The 22,249-nt window shown below is 37.0% G+C and overlaps 2 protein-coding genes across 8 annotated transcripts in view; one reads left to right on the top strand and one right to left on the bottom strand.

Annotated features, from left to right (window-relative positions):
• nek7 (NIMA-related kinase 7) overlaps window positions 1–22,249 on the bottom strand; it is a 72,768-nt gene that overhangs the window by 1,630 nt on the left and 48,889 nt on the right. For 2 of the 5 annotated variants that reach the window (XR_011692067.1, XR_011692066.1), the window contains exons 9-10: window positions 19,311–19,424; window positions 1,631–1,744 (exon numbers count right to left, since the gene is read on the bottom strand). Coding sequence is in view for 3 of the 5 variants with exons in the window: in XM_071486115.1 (XP_071342216.1) it covers window positions 16,637–16,747; window positions 19,311–19,424 (225 nt within the window). In the remaining 2 variants the exon portion in view is untranslated. Of the gene's footprint in view, window positions 1–1,592; window positions 1,745–12,487; window positions 12,557–14,034; window positions 16,748–19,310; window positions 19,425–22,249 lie in introns of those variants that run through there. The other 3 variants (XM_071486117.1, XM_071486116.1, XM_071486115.1) reach the window with 3 other exon arrangements.
• LOC139625997 (uncharacterized) lies at window positions 104–12,453 on the top strand. 3 transcript variants are annotated; one of them, XR_011692064.1, is made up of 13 exons: window positions 104–492; window positions 1,842–1,877; window positions 2,012–2,029; window positions 2,262–2,531; window positions 2,642–2,875; window positions 2,977–3,090; window positions 4,552–4,686; window positions 4,808–4,966; window positions 5,436–5,582; window positions 6,264–6,345; window positions 6,590–6,627; window positions 6,837–10,012; window positions 11,443–12,453. XR_011692064.1 is itself a non-coding variant. In XM_071486113.1 (12 exons), the coding sequence occupies exons 1-12, from the start codon at window positions 429–431 to the stop codon at window positions 6,884–6,886; spliced, it is 1,347 nt and encodes a 448-aa protein (XP_071342214.1). In that variant the 5' UTR covers window positions 104–428; the 3' UTR covers window positions 6,887–12,453. The 3 variants fall into 3 exon arrangements, 2 of the variants coding, with proteins under 2 accessions (XP_071342214.1, XP_071342215.1); XM_071486113.1 differs by having other exon boundaries at window positions 6,837–12,453; XM_071486114.1 differs by having other exon boundaries at window positions 105–492; window positions 5,436–5,523; window positions 6,837–12,453.

The following is a 22,249-nucleotide window of genomic DNA, read 5'->3' as shown; positions in this document are numbered from 1 at the left end:
TACTTTGTTACAGAATAAACCCAACAGTTCCCACAAAGAGCAAGCGCTAACTAACACTGAAAACACAATCCAATTACAACAGCATATACAGTTCATTAACAGACTGATTCATAGGAATATAAAAAGGAAGCAATTAAGTAAAAACAGATGTGAGGTTAAGATAACAGAAGATTTCCTGAGCACAGTGAAATGGCAGAAATGAAGCTTCCTGTCAATGAAGTTGAAGGCAGGTTCTGGGTGTACTTTTGCGATCTATATAAGATCACTCCCGCTCACTTAACTGGAAACCAGAGTTGAGGTTTAAGGTGTGCGACAACAAAATTAGACAACATTTCTTTCTAACAGTCAACAAAAATAAAACATACAACTTCTTTTAGGAGTGTGAATTTTTGCCAACTGGACAACTGCACACATCCTAACTCCTGTACATGGAGGGTCTCTGTGGGCTCGAGGTCTTGCTGCTCTGGGCAGGGATCATCACTTTGGCCAACTGTAAGTAACTGTCTTCAATGTTGATTTAATGTGCACCTTTATGAAGGTAGTGTAGGAACAAAATTTGTTTTCTTATAATTTTTTTTCATAACATCAAACTTGAACAACAGCTGCAGGTGATAAAATACCTTATTCTATACTGAATTTTAAAGACAGATTGCAGCAAATGGTTGAGAATGATTGTTTTAATGAGGAAAGACTGTAATTTTAAATATTGAAATAATAACAATACTTTAGAACATTGTATTTTCTGATCAACATTAATCTGTTAGAGGTCCAAGAGTTGAAATTACACAATAAAGTCGGTGAGAGGGGGACTAAGATACCGTCAAAATAAAAACAGTTTTTCTGCAACTTTAAACTGGCTAATTTACAGTGTTTAGGTTTCAAAGTGGTCTATTTAACAAATGACATTTTATGTAAATTAGAAGTATACAGTGAATTTCTCTACATAATGTGATAATAAGTCAGCAATAACAAAATAATACTTTTAATTTTACTTATCACTAATTTCACTGACGTTTCATGGGAACTTTTTGCTTTTTTGTTTTTGCTGTTTTTACGTTGCTAGTGCTTAGAAACTGTTTTGCACTTTTTCCTCTGCCCACAACGTCAATTCATTTCCCTTTAGGTAAAATAAAGTTAACCATCAATCAATCAATCAAATTTGGATCCTCTGCCACATGCATTTATGAGCAGCTCTGCAAAGCATTATGCGACTGGTCCTCATGCTCCATCTGATCCAGCAGCACCAGTAGACAGACTGGGTTAATGTAATCAGGAAGAAATACATGTCTGTAATTCAGTATCTGAAAAAGACTTAACCTGGAACACTTAATGTGGAGGTTGGAACAGAGTGGTTAGATGTTTTCAGAAATGTGTTAACCACAGAGAAATGCAGCTCAGCAACATCCTGAAGTGGAGAGCTGATATCTGAACTCTGTATTATCTTAATACATGATGTTAACAGGCAAGTTAATACATGAAGCAGCTGTTTAAAAAAAAAAAAAAAAGAAAAAAAAAAGGTTTTATGATCAAGACCCAGAGGCTATGACCACTGATGAGGAATTATATAACATATGCATCTTAAAATTCTGTGATCAGTTCTCACATTTAATAAAGAGAGGAAATTATTTACGTGTGAATATCCTCTCATGGTCCCCACTACGATGGTGTTTCACAACTTATTCTAACTCCTGGAAATGACAGGTCCCACGAGCCTCAAGACTTTGCTGCTTTCAGCTGGGATCATCTGCAAGAAGAATATTAATTTAAATTTATTAATTTGATATTATATATTTTAAATATACATGTTATTATAATTATAATCTGATTAAAATTTACTTCAGGTCAGATTACTACAACTGCTGGGCAACAGATTACAGGTAAGTAATAAAATATATAAAATATATGCATTTACTATATTTATAATGTGTTTTCACAGTCATCACATTATTCAGCACACATTCACGTTTTCTTGAATTGTTTTATAATCTCCAGAAATTGTTTTGTATTTTAGCTTCCTCGCCTCTACAGTGTAAGTACTGTTGTCTTTTTGTTGGTTTATGTGTTTGATTTGATAAAATACATTTTATTACACCTCATACATTTGCTTTTGTTGCTTTACAACACTGATGGATGGATTTCATGCGGATCACATTAAAAGACTTTTTTCTTTTTTCTTTTTAGCATCCAAGGTTATAAAATGTTACCAGGTGGTTAATGCGACTAGACTGTTAATTTTTTAATTGTGTTGATGTTGTGTGCAGGTTCTTACACTGTAACACCCATCAGGTTTGGCCTCCAGATCGACATTACAAGCTCTACCCCTGTTAACTACACAATTAACATTAATGAAGAAGGCCGACCAGGCACTGGGAGACCAATCACCGTCCAGCAATCCAATCAAAAGTCATCGCATGAAATCAAACACCTGAAGCCCTGTACTGACTACGAGCATTCTGTGACATATCGTGATGGTGCTGGTGAAGAAAAAACCTGTAGCTACACTGAAAAAAAAACTAGGACAACTGAAATAAGTGAGTAAAAATAATTTATATTGTTGTATTGCATCTTGCTTTCTTTTCATTTAAGAAATGAGACTGTGTGTATAATGAGGAAACCTTTGTGCATCACTTGTGTATTTCAGGTAAAGATGACATTAAAGATGTCAGCTGCCTGCCTGGACATGTTTGTTACCGGAGTGATTGGGACATCAGCTCTTCACTGTCAACACCAAATAGAAATCCATCTGTGCGATGTGACAATAAAACATTCTGTGTTAAACCTGGTTACGATGACATTTGCTCAGATTTTACTACAAGCTTCACATCGGAAAACTGTCCGAACGTTTCCTTTAACCGCACCACAAACATCCCCGTTGGTATGTATAAGAGGGTCTTCCTTTATTTTATTTATACATGTGCTTTAGACCTAATTTCATCATTTTTTATGTGTGTCCTATTTTTTCTTATTTTTCCACAGATTTCTTAAATCCAAGTGAAATAAATCATATTGTTTCCACTAAACTTCCTGCAAAAATGGAACCAAAGTTACCTCCAAACTGTAAAAACCTCTCCGTTAATTACACCTGCTGGGGTAAGTGGAAAGTCAAAAACAACAGAGGGAAGGCAAACAAAACCACACACACACAACACACACATACAAAAAAACTGTAAAAACAGTACAGGACATCACAGAGAAAATAAAAAGTTAAAAAGATAAAAATAATAAGAATAAAAAGACAACATCACAAGTTTATAAAATGAGTTTTCAGAAGTGACTTAAAAGAGGTTCCTGATTCTGCTCGTCTTATTTCCTCAAGCAGATTGTTTCAAAGTCCAGGGGCCCTGATGGCAAAAGTGCAGTCACCTTTAGATTTCAGCCTTGACTTTGGAACGGCCCCAGGGGCCACACACGAGGATCTAAGGCTGCGTACTGGCTCGTACGGGGTCAACAATTCTGTAATGTAGCTCAGGGCCAAGTCCTGATGTGTTTTAAAAGTGAAAAGTAAAATCAATCTAAAATGGACATGGAGCCTAAAACTGAACCTTGCGGTACATCACAGGTAATGCAATAATTACCTATGGTGACCAACTGCTAAAAGGAGGTCACTGGTTCCCTTTAGGAGGACGGTTTCTGTGCTGTGAAAAGCCCTAAAACCAGAGTGAAATTTCTCAAAGATCTCATTGTTGCTGTATTGAATTTGTGTGATTAAAATGGGAGACCAGCTCCTCTGTGATAAAATGCTGATCAAAAGCAGTTAAAGAAGCAGAACTAAAAACCTCTGAAAACCTACTTGCAGACATAGAGTTAAAAACGCGATGGCGGACAGGTGTGTTATAACTAATAGGTTGATGGGATGAAACTACATTGAATAAAATTGCTTCATGGTCTGATACACAAATATCCTGAAACAGAAAGTTGTCTGGGTCAAGGACTTTGCAAAAAACGAGGTCAAGAGTGCGACCCTTTGAGTGTGTGGGTTCTTGTATTGTGAGGTTTGTGAGTGAGTCCAAAGTGTCTATAAAATCAGGGATAAAAGTGTTAGAGGGGAAACAGACATGTACATTAAAATCAGCTAAAATCTTAATTTTGTCGTACTTTGCGATAAAATGGGACAAAAACTCTGAGAACTAAGATGTTCCAATGAAATAAAATCGATGTATAAAATAGGAGTATATTTAAAATCTTTCTGTAAACAGCAGAAAGCCCCCACCCCAGCCCCACCCCTACCTCCACCCATGAATGGATTTAGATACATACACTGGATGGTGATCTGCAATTTCCATCAATGGACACATACAGCAGTAAAACTAACCCAGTGAAGATGTGCAGTAGAGAAAATTTTTATCTTTCAAGGGGCACGACACTCTATTTCACACTAAACTGAGGTGACCTAACACCACGATCCTGTGGTGTAAAATGAGTCAAGGTATTGCTTTGATCTTAAGTAGAAAAAATCATTTTCTTTTCTAATCACAAGACATAGTGTTATATCAGCTCTGAGGTATAAATACTAGTTGTTGAAGAAATGCTGTCATCCTTGTGTCTCCTCAGAACGTGGCAGAGTCAGTGAGTCTAAGCTGGTGTCTGAGCTGGAGCCTTTCACAGACTACAGCTGTATTGGTCAGATCAAGAACAACACTGACACCATACAAAACACAACTGCTGTTCACGTCAGGATTGACTGTGGTACGTTGATGTTCACTTCACCTCAGTCCAATGAAAGCTTTTATCCTCAGATACTGTGGAGTGAATTACTGTGTAGCACCAGTACTCAGGTCTGTTACACATGTCTGATGTGTTCCAGCAGATTTTACAATCATCAACAGAGAGAGCAGAGCAACCAGTAAATCCATTGACTTAGGTTGGAAAATAACCAGTGAGAAGTGTCAAGATGTCCTTCATGAACTTGACAAGCTTTCATACGACTGCAGTTGTGATCCTTTTTACTACAATCAGACACACAGGAGTAAGTACAATTATTTAGATTAACTCCCTATTCTTTTATTATTTTTACTAAAATTCTCTTTTGGAAGTTGTTGGAGATCCTTTTACTTGTCAGTTTACCTAAATAGTAAAATACACTGTGGACATTTGAACCATTCATTGAGCTACACTGCTCCATACTATGCTCCATACTATATGATGCAGAAATAATATCGTGATTGTATTAAATTATTGGAAACAAAAGTTTTCAGTTTTCACATTGTAATTGTCCCAGTCTGCTTCTCTACTAGCACATCATGTATGCAGTAGCTTGCAGGACCAAAGCTGGAGATCTACCAGTGATGCATGGATGATATTAACTGACTGATTGATATTCATTTTCAATTTCCATTTTCAAAACAATCTGCTGCTGTATATACTCCTATTTTTGTCTCAGTTGCTTTGTTATTCAAACTAAACAGAAGCTAACAGCTTGTGAAACTTTGTTACAGTTGAAACTAACAAACAACCATCAGGAGGAACTTGTCATATCACTGGATTGGAGCCACACGTCTACTACTACTGTGACATCAAACTCATGTACAACAACAATCAAGTTACACGATCATATGGAATTTCAGAGAGAACTGGGGGTGAAAGTTAGTAACCAACAAAAGTTTTACAGCTGACTGTGAAATAAAAAACTATTCAAACTATTTTCACCAAAATTATCTGCTGCACATACATGTTAAATATCGAGTTAAGACATTTGTACGACTGTAAATTATCTGTATGAAGCACTTTCTTATGACCAACAGCGTTGAAACACTTTTCAGTATTTTGGGAGAAACTGATATCATGTGACGTATTATGACTCTAAAAGGTCTTGTACAAGAAATATGGTCACTGCATGATCATTTGAATTAACAACTTCAAGACAATATTTATTATAATTAATGATTTTGTCATTATTTAAGCAAATTACAATTATTATTCCAAATGCATTTTTTCTTATTCTTTATCATTAGAAAGAATCATCCCTGCATATCGTTACCAATATTCAATAAGTGATGGAAAATGTATCCGTTACACACTCCAAACCATTACAAGCAACAATGCAATGTAATTCCAATCATTAGTGAAGTAGGGGCCAAGTACACAATATGTATCAGGAATGCACTGAAACTATAGACTTTAAATTCCAACATCGTTAGTTATTGTCTCTGTTACTGTTATTTTGCTTTCTCAAACTGTCTTTACTGAAAAAAAAAACCTTAATTCTCTATATTGTATCTTAAACACCACATTAATATTGTTCTGTTATATCCATTATTTTACAGATTTTCTGGTCTTCTTCATCATCATGGCATCTATTGTGGTGGCTGTGGTGGTTTGCATTATGAAGTGCAGAAAGTCCACAAAGTAAAGATCATCTTTTATTTCCTGCATAACTTTGACTGTCACATTGGGACAATCATTTTTTTATCAATTACTTTACTGATAAAACAATATGTCATGCAGGAGAGTTCATTTACAATATGAGAGAGGTAGTTTAGCAAATCAACTCTACTCTCTAAAGCAATGAAATATGTTCATTGTTACATTCAATATTACACTTCATATAAATGTAACTCTTCAATACCTGTCTTCACTACTTTCTCCACAGTGATGTGAACGAAGATGTGATGCTTCAGTCAACAGCGAGTGAGTAGACTTTTGGTTTTCAGTCTCTCCTACATTTGTCTTTGACTGTACACAACAAACAACAATCACATTTAGCAGCGACAAATGATTCCTGGTGTTTTAAGTTATTAGATCATTTGTTATCGAGCCTGAATTCTGTATTGGGATATTATAAAATTTCCAAATAAAAACACTAACTTGCAGTATTTTCTGTTGGATTTTTGTTGTAGTTTATGTTAATGTGCAGACTCCTGGATGGCTTCATAAAAAAGACAGCTGATGAAGAATGATGAAGGAGCTGCAGAACAAAACACCATTCAGTCTTTACTCTGCTTGATTATTAAATGTTCAGTATGGAGCAAGTCTTTTTCCAGTTTTAGAACTTATTGTAAAACTCTGAATTAAATTCTTTTTATGAGCTAAAATCTCCATAACTATGTTTAATGTAACTGATTATTGATCTTATTGATGTTTTTAACCCCTGGTAATATAAATAAAGTTATAGCAACTATATCCCAACCACACTCCCAACAAGTTGTTGCTGATCATTTCACTAACACCTTTCAGCTGCCAACCCTTCAGCTGCTCACAAATAAAAAGCAAAGTTTTGGCATTTTTGAAGCTATATAAATAATGTTTTAGATGTGAATCAACCTTTGGATCTGGCTTGGGACTCGCTCACTAACTCACTCACAAACACCACCTATAGAAAAGTAAAGTAAGAGCAGCTGCAGTTACGGCCCATTGATAAAGTTGAAGGTAAAATTTTTTTTCAGTTTTTTGCATCTGTCAGTTTTTGAGGTGTTACACTGTCAAACAGCTGTTACACTAAATATTACTGTACATTGCTAATTTTGTTTTTAATGTTTACTTTCCTCATCCTGATGTAACACGCCTCTTTCCTTTTCTTTCTTAATCCAAAGTAAACAGTGACTCCTCCAATCGTAGCAGCCATCTTTTTCATGAATGAAGAACACACTCAGTTTCTCCCGTTGTCATCCCTAACATGCTGTGATCTGTTGTCCATCAGTTGTTTAATGGTGCATTTGGATGATCCTCATTAATCTGTAAAGTCAGGAAATTTCATGTTCATATCATATGAACGAGATTATAACTGACTGTAAAAAGACACTGCAGAATTTTAAGAATGGACACCAGACAGAAGGCCTCAAAGATCAACAAACTTCCAACTCTGCTTAAATATATCTGTCAGTTTGTGATTAAACATTGGGTTTGAAACCAACACTGCACTAATCATGTGTCTAAAGGACTCACAAACCAAACACTCACGCTTAAAACACAATTCAATTACAACAGCATATACAGTTCATATTCACAGACTGATACAAATATAAAAAGGAAGCAATAAAGTAAAAACAGATTTATCTAATAAGTGAATTATAGATATTTGAATCACACTTGAGCATGTTGAGTGATAGATACCCTCAGTCCTTAGACCCCCAAATCAGAACTATGAACAGAGTTTTGTATTCTGTACAGACTGTAAATCCTATGAGGGAAATTTGTGATTTTGCGATACAAAAATACAAACCCCATTTCCAGAGAAGTTGGGACACTTTCTAAAAAAGCAATAAAAACTAAAATCTGCAATTTGATAATTCACTTGAACATTTATTTAATGGACAAAAGGACAAAGAAAAGATTTTCAGTGTTTTCACTGACAAACTTAATTCTATTTGTTAAACATAAACAAATGTAGAAATTGATGCCTGCAAGATACTCACAAAAAGTTGGGACAGAGGCAAGTTGAACACTGGGTCACATCCCCTTCTCTTTTAATTACACTTTTTAATCACTTGGGAACTGAAGATTGCAACTAATTGTTGCAGTTTTGCAAGTGGAAATTTTGCCCATTCTTGCTGTATACAAGACTTGAGCTGCTCAACAGTCCGCAGTCACCATTGTCTGATTCTCCTCTTCATGATGCGCCAAACATTTTCAATAGGAGACAGATCTGGACTGCAGGCAGGCCAGTCAAGCACACGGACTCCATGTGTACGAAGCCACGCTTTTGTAATTTGTGCAGAATGAGGCCTGGCATTGTCCTGCTGGATATACATGGAGTTCCTGGGAAAAGGCGTCCTCTTGATGAGAGCATATGTCTCTCTAAATTTTCAATGTAAGCCTTCACATCAATGGTGCCTTCACATATATACAGATCCCCCATGCCATGGGCACTGATGTGCCCCCATACCATCACAGCTGCTGGTTTTTGCACCTTTCGTTGATAAAAGTCTGGATGTTCTTTTTCATTTTTGACACGTAGAATCCAACGTCCTTTTTTCCCAAAAACAAGCTGAAACGTGGACTCATCTGACCACAGAACACGTTTCCATTGTCTTTCAGTCCATCTCTGATGAGCTTGGGCCCAGAAAACTCGCTGGCGTTTCTGCACAAACTTGATGTATGGCTTCATCTTTGCATAATACAGTTTCAGGGAGCATTTCTTGATGCAGCGGCAGACTGTGTTTGGAGACAATGATTTCCCAAAGCACTCCTGAGCTCATGTGGCTATGTCCGTCACGGTAGCATGACGGTTCCTATTGCAATACAACCTAAGGGCTCAAAGGTCATGCACACTGAGCAGCGGTTCCTGCCCCAGGCCTTTACGCAGAGAGGCGTTGCCTGACTCCCTGACTCTTTACACAATGTTATTAACTGTATATGGCGACAGACCTAAATTCTTTGCTATCTTGCACTGAGAAACATTTGCTTTGTTCAGCACAAAGTGCATCTTTGCTTGCAAAGACTAAGCCTTTGGTGGATGCTCCATTTATACCTATCTTGATACCCACACCTGTTACCAGTTAACCTGTAATTGAGGAACCTTCCAGAATGTTATGTGTATAACCTTTTCAGTCTTACTTGGCCTCTGTCCCAACTTTTTGGTGGAATGTGTTGCAGGTATCAATTTCTAAATTTGTTTATGTTTAACAAATAGAAAACTGAAAATCTTTTCTCTGTCCTTTAGCCTGTTAAATAAAGGTTCAAGTGAATTATCAAATTACAGATTTTAGTTTTTATTGCATTTTTAGAAAGTGTCCCAACTTTTCTGGAAAAGGGGTTTGTAAAACATGACTTAACTTCATCATACACTAAGTCATAGGCTAGTGAGAAGCTTAAAACATTACACAATATGAAACAGACAGAAATGTCATTAAATGTCATTATTTTCCCTGTTGCCACTTAAGCTACATCCTGTTATTATTCAGACATCATGACTACTGAAAACTTGTTGCAGTTGAAGCTACCAAACAACCATCAGGAGGAACATGTCATATTACTGGACTGGAACCATTCACTGATTACTACTGTGAAATCCAAATCATCTACAACAACATCAAGAGAGATGCCAAAACAGTGAGCCAAATGACTGATGTTGGAAGTAAGTAACCAACAAAATTATTTCAGTAGATTTTAGAATCTGAATCTGTGACGCAAGACTATTCTGATTATTTTTTACTGAAAGTATGTACTGCACATACATGTTAAATATTGAGTCATGTCTGTGTGGCAGTAAAAGTAATGAAACATGTTCGAGCAGGGTCAGTATTCTCAGAGAAAACAGGTGTGTTGTAATACAACTCTATGAGGTCCTGACTATAGCTATGTTTAGATGTTTTACTTTATGAGTTATTTTAACTAGCAAAATTTTTGACACAAAATTTAGTGAACTCAAATTTTATAACTTCAATAAAAATGGTGTAGCTTATCCCATTCCAGTTTTCTTTTAAGTATAAATACAGATTCTTGCACAACTTTTCAATTTCCACTGACACACTTTACATAGCTTAAACTAATGCAGTCTATTATATCAGCCCTCCAATAAATCCTCCCTTCATGAAGGTTATAATGTTCAGTTTCAGTTTTTATTGACACTATTTTAAACAGGTGTTGATCCAAAAAGATCATTTTAGAGGCTGCAATTTGTGGTGCTCTTGAGTTGAATAAAAAGAGATGTGTCTGTTAATTAGCCCACTGATTTGAAAGGGGTGGACAGAATAATAGGAATACCTGCCAGATTATGCAATGAAGACTATATCCTCCATAATAAAGTTAAATCAACGCCTCTTTTGATAAAAACTGAAAAACTAAAAACTTATAACCTTCATGAGGGCAGAATTTATCACAGGACTGTTTTATTAGACTGCATTAGTTTAAGTTAGGTGTTCCACTTTATTAAGAACACCATATTAATAATTATATAATATATAATAAAGTAATAAAATAAGAAATATGAATAAAAGATAAACTCATAATACTGAGTAATACTGGGTATTCTTCTTGGCATTGATTCCATAAGATATTGAAAAATAATCCTTTGAGATTCTGCTCCATCATGACATGTTTGCATCACATTATTTGTCAGCTGCACATTCATCCTGCCAATCTCCCACTCTACCACATCCCAAAGGTGTTCAACTGGATTCAGATCTGGTGACCGGTGAGCCTTTAAAAGCAGTGCTGTTACTCTCTGAAACATTTCAGCTTTTTTGTGTTAAAAAGCTTCTGTTACATCATTTTTATTCTTCCTAAACCTTTTTCTGCTATTAGAAAAACAGACAAACTGAGACACTACACTAACAAAACACTGATCACAAAATAACTAAGGTCACAACTTCTAAGATAAGTTTACTTACGTTTGTGTATTTTGTATTTGGTTCACCACTGATGTAAAGCAAAACCGGTACAGTAACAGTCATTTAACTGGTGTTCTAGCAAACGAGACACATGTTTAACTATTTCCCTCATATTTGAGAGTGAGCAGTCTGATATCTGAAGGAAAATATGGTGTTTTTTCTCACTTTCTTACAGTACCAGAAGATATTACTCATCTAAGAACAATGCTTCCAGAGCCTAATGTGATGATAGTACTCTGTAGAGGACACTTTAACGGACCTGAGGAGAAATACATAGCACACCTTGGTTATCTGAAGATAATTACACCTACACAGTGGAGGTTTGTATAATCCAACTTTTTAAATTCAAATGAAAACCACCACTATTTGCTCATATTTCAGTGTGTGCCATCCTGTCTTTCTAGGTGACTGCTTTTAATGGACGCTTTAAGAGCAACCCACGTACAATAACTGTTACAACTATGTGTTGTTCAAATCAGTACCATTGCCTAATGAGGTCATTTGAACACAGTTTGCTTTGAGAGACAGTTCTTCTGATCATAAATAAATGCCCCCACTCTCCTATTCTTGTTATTGTGTTCACTTTAGAACCTCCCACTGTCACTGGTGTCCTGGTCCTCATCATCATCACCATCATCATCCCATTTGCAGCCTTGGTCTATAAGATCTGCAAACTGAGGTGCAGAAATCCCAGAAAGTAAAGATTATTTTGCACCTAATCTCTTGTCATCAGTTTGACTGTCACATTTGTTCAGTTTCATTCTTTCAATACACTTAATAGGCTCTGTGTAGTATACTATGGTATATGCAGTGTGAATGTAAATCTTTAAAGCCATCCTTCACGATGTATTTTCTCTGCAGTGACAGTGATGTGATGTTGGAAACAACAGCAAGTAAGTAGACTTTAGGCTTCCTGTTTTTTCTTCATGTATGTAACAAACAGCTGACACCTTCAGCAGCTACATGTTCTGAATGACATTTTAGCTGTTAGATCAATATATCACCTGTTATAATGTAGTACTTAAAATGATTGATAGATCATTCATTAAGAACAATGTAGTATTTCCATGTAACTTCAAATCATTACAGCCTGTAGTTTTAAAGTAGCCTGGACAAAGTCTTTGTATTGGATATAATGTGTTCTATAGTTTGATAAGTGCCCAAAAATAAGTTGCACTATTTCCTATTTTTTTGTTCTTGTTCAGTTTATGTTAATGTACCTGAATCTGTCTGGCGTTGTTAGAAGCACTCTACTGGACAGCGGGCTGATGGAGCTGCATTCTCCCATACTGTAATACACACATATATTAATTAATTAAATTAGTGCATCCTGGACCTAGAAAATGGATGGCTGGACCAATTAAAAATAAAAAAATATTCAAGTTAATGTTAAAACACATGCCCATTATGAGACAGTGACCTTCCTCGCTATCGTTGCTTGTACAGAATTCACTAATGCTTACCATAGTATTGTGCATTTCAGCCCGTAATCAGATACAAAAACATTTTATAACCAACATTAGTGTCTGCAGCAGCCAAAACAAGATATTTAAGACTTTATAATGCCTACTCAGGCTTTTTTTTAAGGAAAAAAAATTCATTGCTTTTTCAGACTTTTTGAAGACCTGCAGACACTGTGTTAGATCAGGAGACAAACTCTGTAAAATCAAAATTTAAACAATTTAAGTAAATTACAGTCTTAGGTCCTGAATATGCATAAGTCAAAAGCAAACCAAGAAGTTGGGGCTATGTTTGTAAAGCTATGAACAGTTTACCAAACAGTGTAATATTAGACTGGCAGAATATGTGAGAATGTATATTTTAAAATGAAGCTTCTGTTGCCTGGCTTTAACATAATCAAAACCTGTGTTTTATTGTTCAGTCCTGATACTTGTGCCACCTGCAGACCATTAATGTTACAGATACAGTTTTACAAGTGTGTGTTTTTTTGTGTGCTTCTGAGATGTTCCCATTTTATATTTGTATGGCATATTATTTATGTTCATAACAAAATTTATTCAAAAAAAATTTACATTACATCTGACTGGCCTCTGCTGGACACTAAACACTCAAAATGAAACACTATTTAGCTTGTAAATGTAAAACATTACATACTGTACAGCCACTAGTATCCCATAATCCATTGTGTGGTCAGTGTGAATACAATGAGACATATCTCAAAGGAGTTTTAAATTGAAAGCAATTGTACTTGGTTATTTGTCTAGGAAGACGTTTCATCTCTCATCCAAGAGGCTTCATCAGCTCTTTCTCGCACCTGACCAGGCTGGGACATGAGACATAGTTCATTCAGGCCATCCTCATCAACTTGTTCAGTCAGAAAAAAATATCTCATCAAAATCACATTATACAGAACTAACAGAAACCAAGACCAAAACCAAAATGTTCTAGCATCAGTCTGGCTTATGTTCTTTATCATGGTGTGTTGCAGAAAAATGACTCATGTACTTACCAGTAAGGTTGTATAATTCACCAGTAGTCACCATAGTCCATAAAGGTGAAACCTTCTTTACAATGGACCAAAATGGTCCTGAACTGCAGGTGTGAAACTGCAGCTCCGCAACAGGATGGTGTTTGCTGGGCTTCTGGCAGTGTGCATAAAAGTTACCATGTTTGTCCTTTTTTATTGATGCCCTGAAGGGTATGTGTACAATCAAAACCTGTTGTGACTTAAAACTTTTCAAATGATTTGATGAGATGTGAAACCCATTAAAACCTGAGCTTGAAGCACTCACTCTAATATCCAAAAGAAATTTGAAAGCTTTATTGCATTTAGTTAGCATACAAGGCATTTGTAATGATGGTCTTTAATTTGACATGATGTGTTCAGAAACCAACCAAACTACCAGAACATTAAATATTAACTGTCAATATTTTACTTTCTGGGAAACACCTGGACTCTTCAATAGCAACTGGGAGAGTGTGCAGAAAAGTAAGTGAGCCAAGGTAAAAAGCTTCAAGTTACATAAAGACAAAAAACTCCCTATTAAGACATAGCCATAATTTTTAAAGTGACTTAAACTTCGACTTAAACACCCCCCCAAGGATAAAAGAAAAAATCCTCATAATACTCTATACTGCTCTTTGAAAGGGCATAAACATTAATGTATTTTTCGAGCCAATACAAAAGCATCAGGTGCTTTAGTTAAATATGCTTAAAAGAATTTTTGAAAGCTCAGAGTTTGTTCCCCTAAACCACTGGATAATTTATTTTGGGTATTTTGCTGTTAAATAAAAACAATTTCTTCAGGGAATTCTATAGAAACTAAATCATAGAGAAGGTGCCTTAATTGCTCCCCTGTAATTACAACAAAATACTGAAAGGTTTTGGTGCTATAGAGGGTGCTTGTTCAGAGAGGGTAGAGATAAAGGGTAAGCAGCACTGTGGATGAAAATGATGAAAAATTAAGATAAATACTTAAATTTAAAAAAAAAGCTTTACTGCAGCGGGAGAGAAAAGCGATATGAAGAAACAAAATTCAGGACACAGCTTACAATTGCAAACAAAAATTGCAAACACTGTATTTGCACGTCTGACATATAACTAGTAGCAACACACTATCAAAATATTCTGTTAAACATGACAAAATAACTTACATTTTCTTGCACCTATAAGCTTTGATTTTGTAATTAACACATGGTAATAGTATTAAATGCTAATTAAAAAAAGAAAACAACATGGAGAATATGGGCATACATGTACAATAGTTCAGCTGAAAACTTAACAGGCTATTTGATAATGTTAAAAGACAATTCATAAGACACTGAAATAAAGTATTGTCAATCTTTGTTTACTTATTATACCTTCCATGTGGTATCATTGTCATAATGTAAAACAGTGGTAGTCAGTGATGGTCATTTGTGACCCACTGGTGTAAACCAATTCCCTCCATCAAAATCCCCACCACTCCCTCCATTCAAATTAATAAAGGGTCACTAAAACACTACAGCATTAAAACTTCTTCAATATGTACAGTAAAACAGCATTGGTGCTTGTTTCTTTGTTTTTTCTTTGTTTGTTCAGTACAAGTCTTTGATATACTGTTCATACACACACACACACACACACACACACACACACACACACACATGTGTATATGTATATATATATGTATATATATATATATATATGTACTCTTTACTCATGACATGGACGGTACACTAGGCAAAGGCAAACATATTTGTTATTTAACAAGACACATACACTGCAAACTTACACAGCAACAATCACAAAATTTTGTCTACACAGACTACCATTCTGGTGGACCATGATGGAGAACTATATGTTTTAATTTTTTTAATTATTTTTTCATGTCTTCATTGTGATTTTACTAGCCCGAAAAAACCTCACACTATGTAATAACAGTACATTTTGAGCTGAACCAAGGAGAAGATATTTTGGTGTCAGTGACTAAGGTAAACAGCACATGTAAAATTGCTTTTGTTACAGTTTCTACCACTCCTTCTAGGCTGTCAGAAAGAGACATTCTGAATTTTTCAAAGACAATACGTACGTCTCAAAATGACTTACATTCAAAGTGTTGTGGAGACATTTGCCCATGTTCTCCCCCTAGCACATCTCTAGTCTACCCTCTAGATGATCCTTCCTTTCCTAATACATTCATTAGACATGATCACCCTGCCAGCCTTCTGTTACCAGAATAAAAAGTGCAACACAACAACACTTCAGCCATCAATAACACACTGTCACGTCTCTCAGTTTTGCTGTCATTGAGTGAAAATCTCGAACTCCAATGTTACCATTTAAAAAGTTTTCATGGTCTTTTTTGTACCATTTGCTGACCATAGGTCACATGAGACACATCAAAAGCCTACATGTTTTTTTTTCTTCTAATATTTGCAAGTGGATTTACTGTTTTGAGGCAAGAAGGTAACAACACAATAACAATCTTTTGCTAATTTTACTGTTCAGTATATTTGCTTTAAACAGCATCTACTAGTAGCAGCTGCTGAAGACACACCTTTAGTTCTCTACATGAAAATACAGAGGACATGCATTTCAAAGCCATAGCAACAAACATATCAGTGATTTACCAAACACTGATTCTAATTGCTGTAACATGTAAATCTAAGGAATGGGAGGTCCATCTGACAAAAAATTATAATCTTTATCATCACCCGAGGGCAGAAAAGGTTTGGGTGTCAGTCATGTAATAGACTGTATCATCCCCTTAGAAATAAAAATATGTTACAAATACTATTTATCAGAAGGAGCTGAACTCTGGAGTGAATTATTGTATAAAAGCTGATAGATGTGTACAAGTCCAGCATGAAAAGCAAGGGGGAGGTCGGGAAATCTTCCGCAAGCTATAGTGTGTGTAACTCTAGGCTTAGCTGCCCTGTGTGAGGTTCTGCATGTGTTTGGCAATGTCGTACACATAGGTGATGTCCGGCCTCTTCTCCGGGTCGGGGTTGATGCACATATCTACCAAGTGCCTCAGCTGGTGAGAGGGTGAGAGGGGTGTTGGATGGAAGGTAAAGAGAGAAATAATATCGTCAATGACACTAAAGTGAGACTGACTTTAAAAGAGCAGCTCCAGAAATTAAAAAACCCCCGCTAACACAGACCTGCTCGTCTTTTATTGCCCTCTAGATCAGCTCGTTCCATAAAAGCAACAATAAAGCAACAGGTAACCGAGCTAAGACAAAGAAATGAGGCTGGGTTAGTGTGCTAATCACTCATTGGTCTGCTGAATGCACTTTTACCCAAGCCCACACATGCACATCCACCGGCAAGTGCACACACACACACTGCTGCCACTCCATTGCCATCCGGAGACAGCACTTACACTTGAAGCCGAGCGAAGCGGCTGATTGGAGCAGATAGATAGACAGGCTCGCAAGCGGAACAGCCACCACCATCATTAAAAAAAAAGAAGAGAATAAAAGATGGAGAGGAAAGAAAAAAAACATAACATCTACGCAAGGTCGCTATGGTAACCATCTACCGACGGCCGCTGTTGCATGGCACCGGCTTGGACGGGTTCTCGTCAGCCGCTGTGTGTGTGCGCGTGTGTGCGTGTGCGTGTGAGTGAGAAAGTGAGAAAAAGATGCAAATTCAGACAGTCTGAGAATTAGTCCCTCAGAATGGAGATTGGGGGGGGGGGGGGGAATGCAGATATGTAAAATATTCATGCGCTTCTTTGCATGGCGAGTGGGGTGGGGGAGTGTCAGGTGGAGGGAGGGGGGAGATGGAGCTAGTGAAAGGAGGCGTGGGGGGGAAGCATAGATGGAGATGGTTAAATGACACAACAAAGATGAGCAGCTGACAGTTTGCTGCCGATCCTTCAGGAGCATTGTTTACATCCAGACAGGCGCTGCAGGCACCCCCCTCATCTCCATCTCTCCATCGCCCTGTCTCTCGCTCTATCATTCCCTCTCTCTTTCGCTTTGTCTCCCTTTCTCCTGGATGGGGGTGACATGTGGGGCAACGCAGAGGCTCAGCGTGGTGTGTGTGTGTGTGTGTGTGTGTATGTGTGTGGAGAGGGAGCTCTTGTAACCAATATACACTTGCACAATTGCTCTTGCATATACAAAAACACACAGAAACACCTCGCAATTAGCCTTTTTCAGCTTAATGAAGTAAATACCAGAATATAATAAAAGCCTGGCTCTGCAGGGTTTAGTATTTGACTACAGAGACATGAATCAGGATAGCCACTTAAAATTAGCCACTGTGGACTTCCGTATGCAGATACACTGATAGTAGAGTGGAAGGCAAAGAGATAAAGGACACAATAGGATGAGCATGTTCATGTTTGTGAGGACCCTACCAGTATTTCTCAAGGTATCCTAGATTCCCAACACAACAACAATGTAACTAAAAATAACGCTTACTTGATGTACACTTGAACGGATTAAACAAGCAAGTTTCAATAGCCCACTGATGGATTTTCCTACTGTGCAGAATTTTTTTTTTTTCTTCCAGACTGGAAGAACTTATTAATTAAAATGTATTGATTGATTAATCATGGATGGATTGTTAAAGTAAAAAAATGTTTTCTGGTGCCAGGCTCTTAATTGTGAGGTTGAGCTGATATAAATATTTGAAGATGAAGCAGTGGAATGAGCATTTTCCCTCAATAATCTGAAATTTGATAGATTTAAAAACGAATCCATTAATCAAAAAAGTAGTAAAAAGATTAATCAGTCATGAAAATATTTGTTGGTCCATGTCAACTGGCATGGTTCTTTAAACACATGAGATATGAGGGGATGACTTCCGCCTTTTAACGTTGTGCAGGGAAACTTTGTGGTAACTACAAGTTAGCAAATGCAGTAACTCACAAAGCTTTACAGTGCACATCACAGTGACAGTGTTAAATGAATCCAATACCTGCCTTTTATGTGCATGTGTGCCTATGAGTCAGAGTTTTTGCGTGTGTACACTTGACTTAATACATTTAAGAAAAAAAGGCAGAAATGTTAAAAAAATAAATAAAAAAATGCCACCCACACAAAGAGGGCATGCAACACAAAGCCATGCACATTCATACACGTCACCAGCAATCAGCAATAATGCAATTTTTAACCACAGCCTGACTACATTACATTTTTGTGCATGGATAAGTCCACGCAGAATTACAGCAGATGATTTAACATTTAGTTAGGGAAACATGACACTCCCGCCCATTTAGCTTCACCCCACTCTGCAGCATGGCCAGATGCTTTTGATATGTGCATTTAATTTTTGGTTAAAATCATAGCCGGTCTTTTGATCACAGAGTAATATCATAGCTCAGACAGTTGGGTGGATTACATTTACATATAAAAAAAAATAACTTTAATAGTCAGAACAAATAAAAATCAGTGAACTGGCACAGAAAAAGAGAGACTGGCCACTGCTGCTTGAAATAGTACAGCACTTCAAAAATGTGAAATATTTTTACCATTTCTTTTAAAGGCGTAAAGGAGTAGAGACTATCATGAGCCCTTTTAAAACACTGAGCAGGACCAAGTCTACTTTGTGCCATAGCAGTAAAAGGCAGCTGAGATAATACTCACCTCCTCTGAGTAGTGATCTGAAGGAAGAGGGGGGTAGTCACACTGTTCTATCTTCTTACAAAGGGAGTAAAGGTTCATCTTATCCCCGTAGAATGGGCTCTGTAGGGCTGCCATCTGAAATATAAAGATATGAGGAAAGAGGGAGATGAAATGGAAAGAGAAATAGGGAAAAGACAAGAGGACAGTGTATGAGAGGGCAAGGTAAAAACTTGAAACACATTCAAATTCTCAACAGGTGCTACACAAGAAACACTACAGTATGATAAACTTAGATCCTTCGCAGTTTACTGTTATCGAGCTATATGATTAAAAATGGATTGGGTGTGAGAGACAGATAAAGCAAGACAACAAATCAATATGTGTAAATTTGTGTGTACATATTAAATCAGTACACAGTCATGTATGTTTTTTTTGTAGTGGAATGAGCAATGGTCTGAAATTCAAGTGAACCAAAACAGAAAAATCCATAAAAGCTTCCCTTATGTGTACTCCTCTAGTTTGCTAGCCCCTTCTGTTGCGCTGCTTCGAAAACTTAGATGTCTTAGATGAAAATGAGAGGAAACAAAGATCTGAGAAAGGTAAAGTATGAGAGAAGAGGGGTGTAGGGATGCGATGGGAGAGAATTTATCTGTTTGCTGGAGTAGCGAGAAAACTGTATCCCCTCCAAAACTAATGTAAGCAGGCGAAGCAGGGGGAGGGAAAAGGGGAATGGTAAGGCAGAGTGGTAAGGAAAAGGAGACTTTTGCTGGTGAGAGGAAAGAGGTGAAGAATCCCTCCTGCCTTTCTGAGAGTAGAAAACATACCATGCCATTTTTGCCAGGCTTAGTGACTGACTCAGTTCCTGTTGTTAAAATGTGTGTGTGCAAGGTGAAGCCAACATCAGACTTGCACAGCCAGCATATTCAACTTTTCTTTCAAAAATATTAGGCTTATGTTAGGCTTACGTGTTGGGCCAAATGGCATAACTAATGATAAATAAGCATAGATAGAATAACTGTTAGTGCTGATGATGATGAGCTGTTTGGAGATGTCAGTACTGTGCGACATTTCCAACTTAAATGTGATCCCCATGACTGTAAACTTTGGGTGTGTTGATTGACAAGGGAATTGTGGCAAATTGGACTAAGGAGCATGCACTGTTATAAAAAGACAAAATAAAGAAAACAACATCACAAGTTTATCATCGTAAGCTGAAGAAATTTTGTTGAACATCATCTTTTTTTTTGTTGTCCCTGCTTTATTATTGGACAATGGACAGTATGTGTCTGACAGCCTGTTAATTGGTAGTGTGAAAGTAGATGAGAACATCTCCACATATGAATCCAATTGGAATCATTCCATAAAGAATACAGCAGGTCAGTGTGAATGTGCCTCCATATCAGGCACCATAAAGACAAATTTCTGTGTAAATACAACCGTAAGGGAAATAGGTGCAGAACGCTGATTTCTGATTGTTCTTTGAGAGTTTGTAAGTTACAGAAACAAACTCATTGGACTGTTTAAGGATACTGCCCGCAGAATAATAGAACAATGTTATTGGTCAGTTACTATTCATTAGCTCACTTGTAAAGTCATAAGAGCCACTACTACTAGTGCTACGACCACAAAAACAAAATTTTGCTAAGTGGGGAATTTCTCACTTTGTTGCCTGTAGCTATGAGAGTAACCCATTGACATTGCCCAAGAAATACCAAGCACAGCACCAATTTGTAAGAGGCTTCTTCATTTTAGTCTTCACTGAAAAATGAGTCAAACATTGACGGTGCAGAGACAGAAAAGTTTTTGTTTCCTATCAGGCAGCTTTTCAGAGTCTCTGTCACAGCTTCCAGTGGGAAGTCGCGATGACGACAGTAGAATTTCAGTGGACGCTCTCTCTCTCTCTCTCTCTCCTGGACATAATTCACTATTTCTCACTCAACTGCTCCCTTAATCACTCACTCTAATTAACACCATATATCCTAACAAAATGCATGTGAATAGTACATAAAGAGGATCTCCCTCTCTCTCTTTCTCCTTGGACGCCCTTCTCCCTCTGCTCCAACGATTACTACTGCGACTGGCACAGCAGGTGGTTGACAGTGATGAGATGTCTGTGGAAATGTCTATTCCTGTGTGTGTCAGCAATGATGCACTTCCATTAGTAACGAAGCCTCATATCTTTAACCTAAGATTTCACATTTGATCGTACAGTGATTAAGAGACAAAAACAGACACAGAGGCATGGGTACATGTACATGTATGCAGTAATGGTACATCCTTCAAAAATTTGAATTAACAAATATGGTATCTCCAGAGGGACAGCGCCAGTGTTTCAGAGACAACTTCAAGCAAAAAACTCAGGGTACAGAAAACTTAAAACTAAAATAAACTTAAAATGAATCCATAGTTTTGATATACTACCAACATGTTCCTGATAACAATAACGTGGAATAAACAATTGGACGTTTCCTGGTCCCCCAGTAAAAGCTTGACCTTCATTAATCGAAGATAACAACAGCTGCAGGAATATTAAAATAACAAATAGAATTTGAACTTAACTGTCTAAACCTCCAGCAATTAAATCAACAGCTAATTGGCCAATTTACTGCAGCCTATCAATACATCATTAGTGCAGTGAGACCAAAAACTTCACGTCGTTCACATTTACCACTAAGGTCAACGGACATCTTGCACTTCATTTCGGAGACTAATCACTTTCCAAGAACCACACTTAGAGTTCTAAAAATGTAAAACCCAGACAGCAGTGCCAGGTGGACTCAGAGAGGGAAAACAAACTCAGACTCAGACCTTGTTGGCTTTCTTTCAAAAGGGAATGAGTCAGTTCGGAGTGCCCATGTCTGCAAAAAAAAAAACGACTCATTGTAAAAGTTTACTTCAATGTTGCAGAAAGGACGATGTGGAAAAACATACTTAACTGCTTTATAACAAATGTACACACA

Source organism: Trachinotus anak, unplaced genomic scaffold (genome assembly GCF_046630095.1).
Source record: "Trachinotus anak isolate AG129_WGS33_773 ecotype Australia unplaced genomic scaffold, CSIRO_AGI_Tana_v1 ptg000010l, whole genome shotgun sequence".
In the NCBI taxonomy this organism is placed as follows: Eukaryota; Metazoa; Chordata; class Actinopteri; order Carangiformes; family Carangidae; genus Trachinotus; species Trachinotus anak.
The sequence above is the reverse complement of the archived record's forward strand: the minus strand, read 5'-3'. Positions and strand labels throughout refer to the sequence as shown.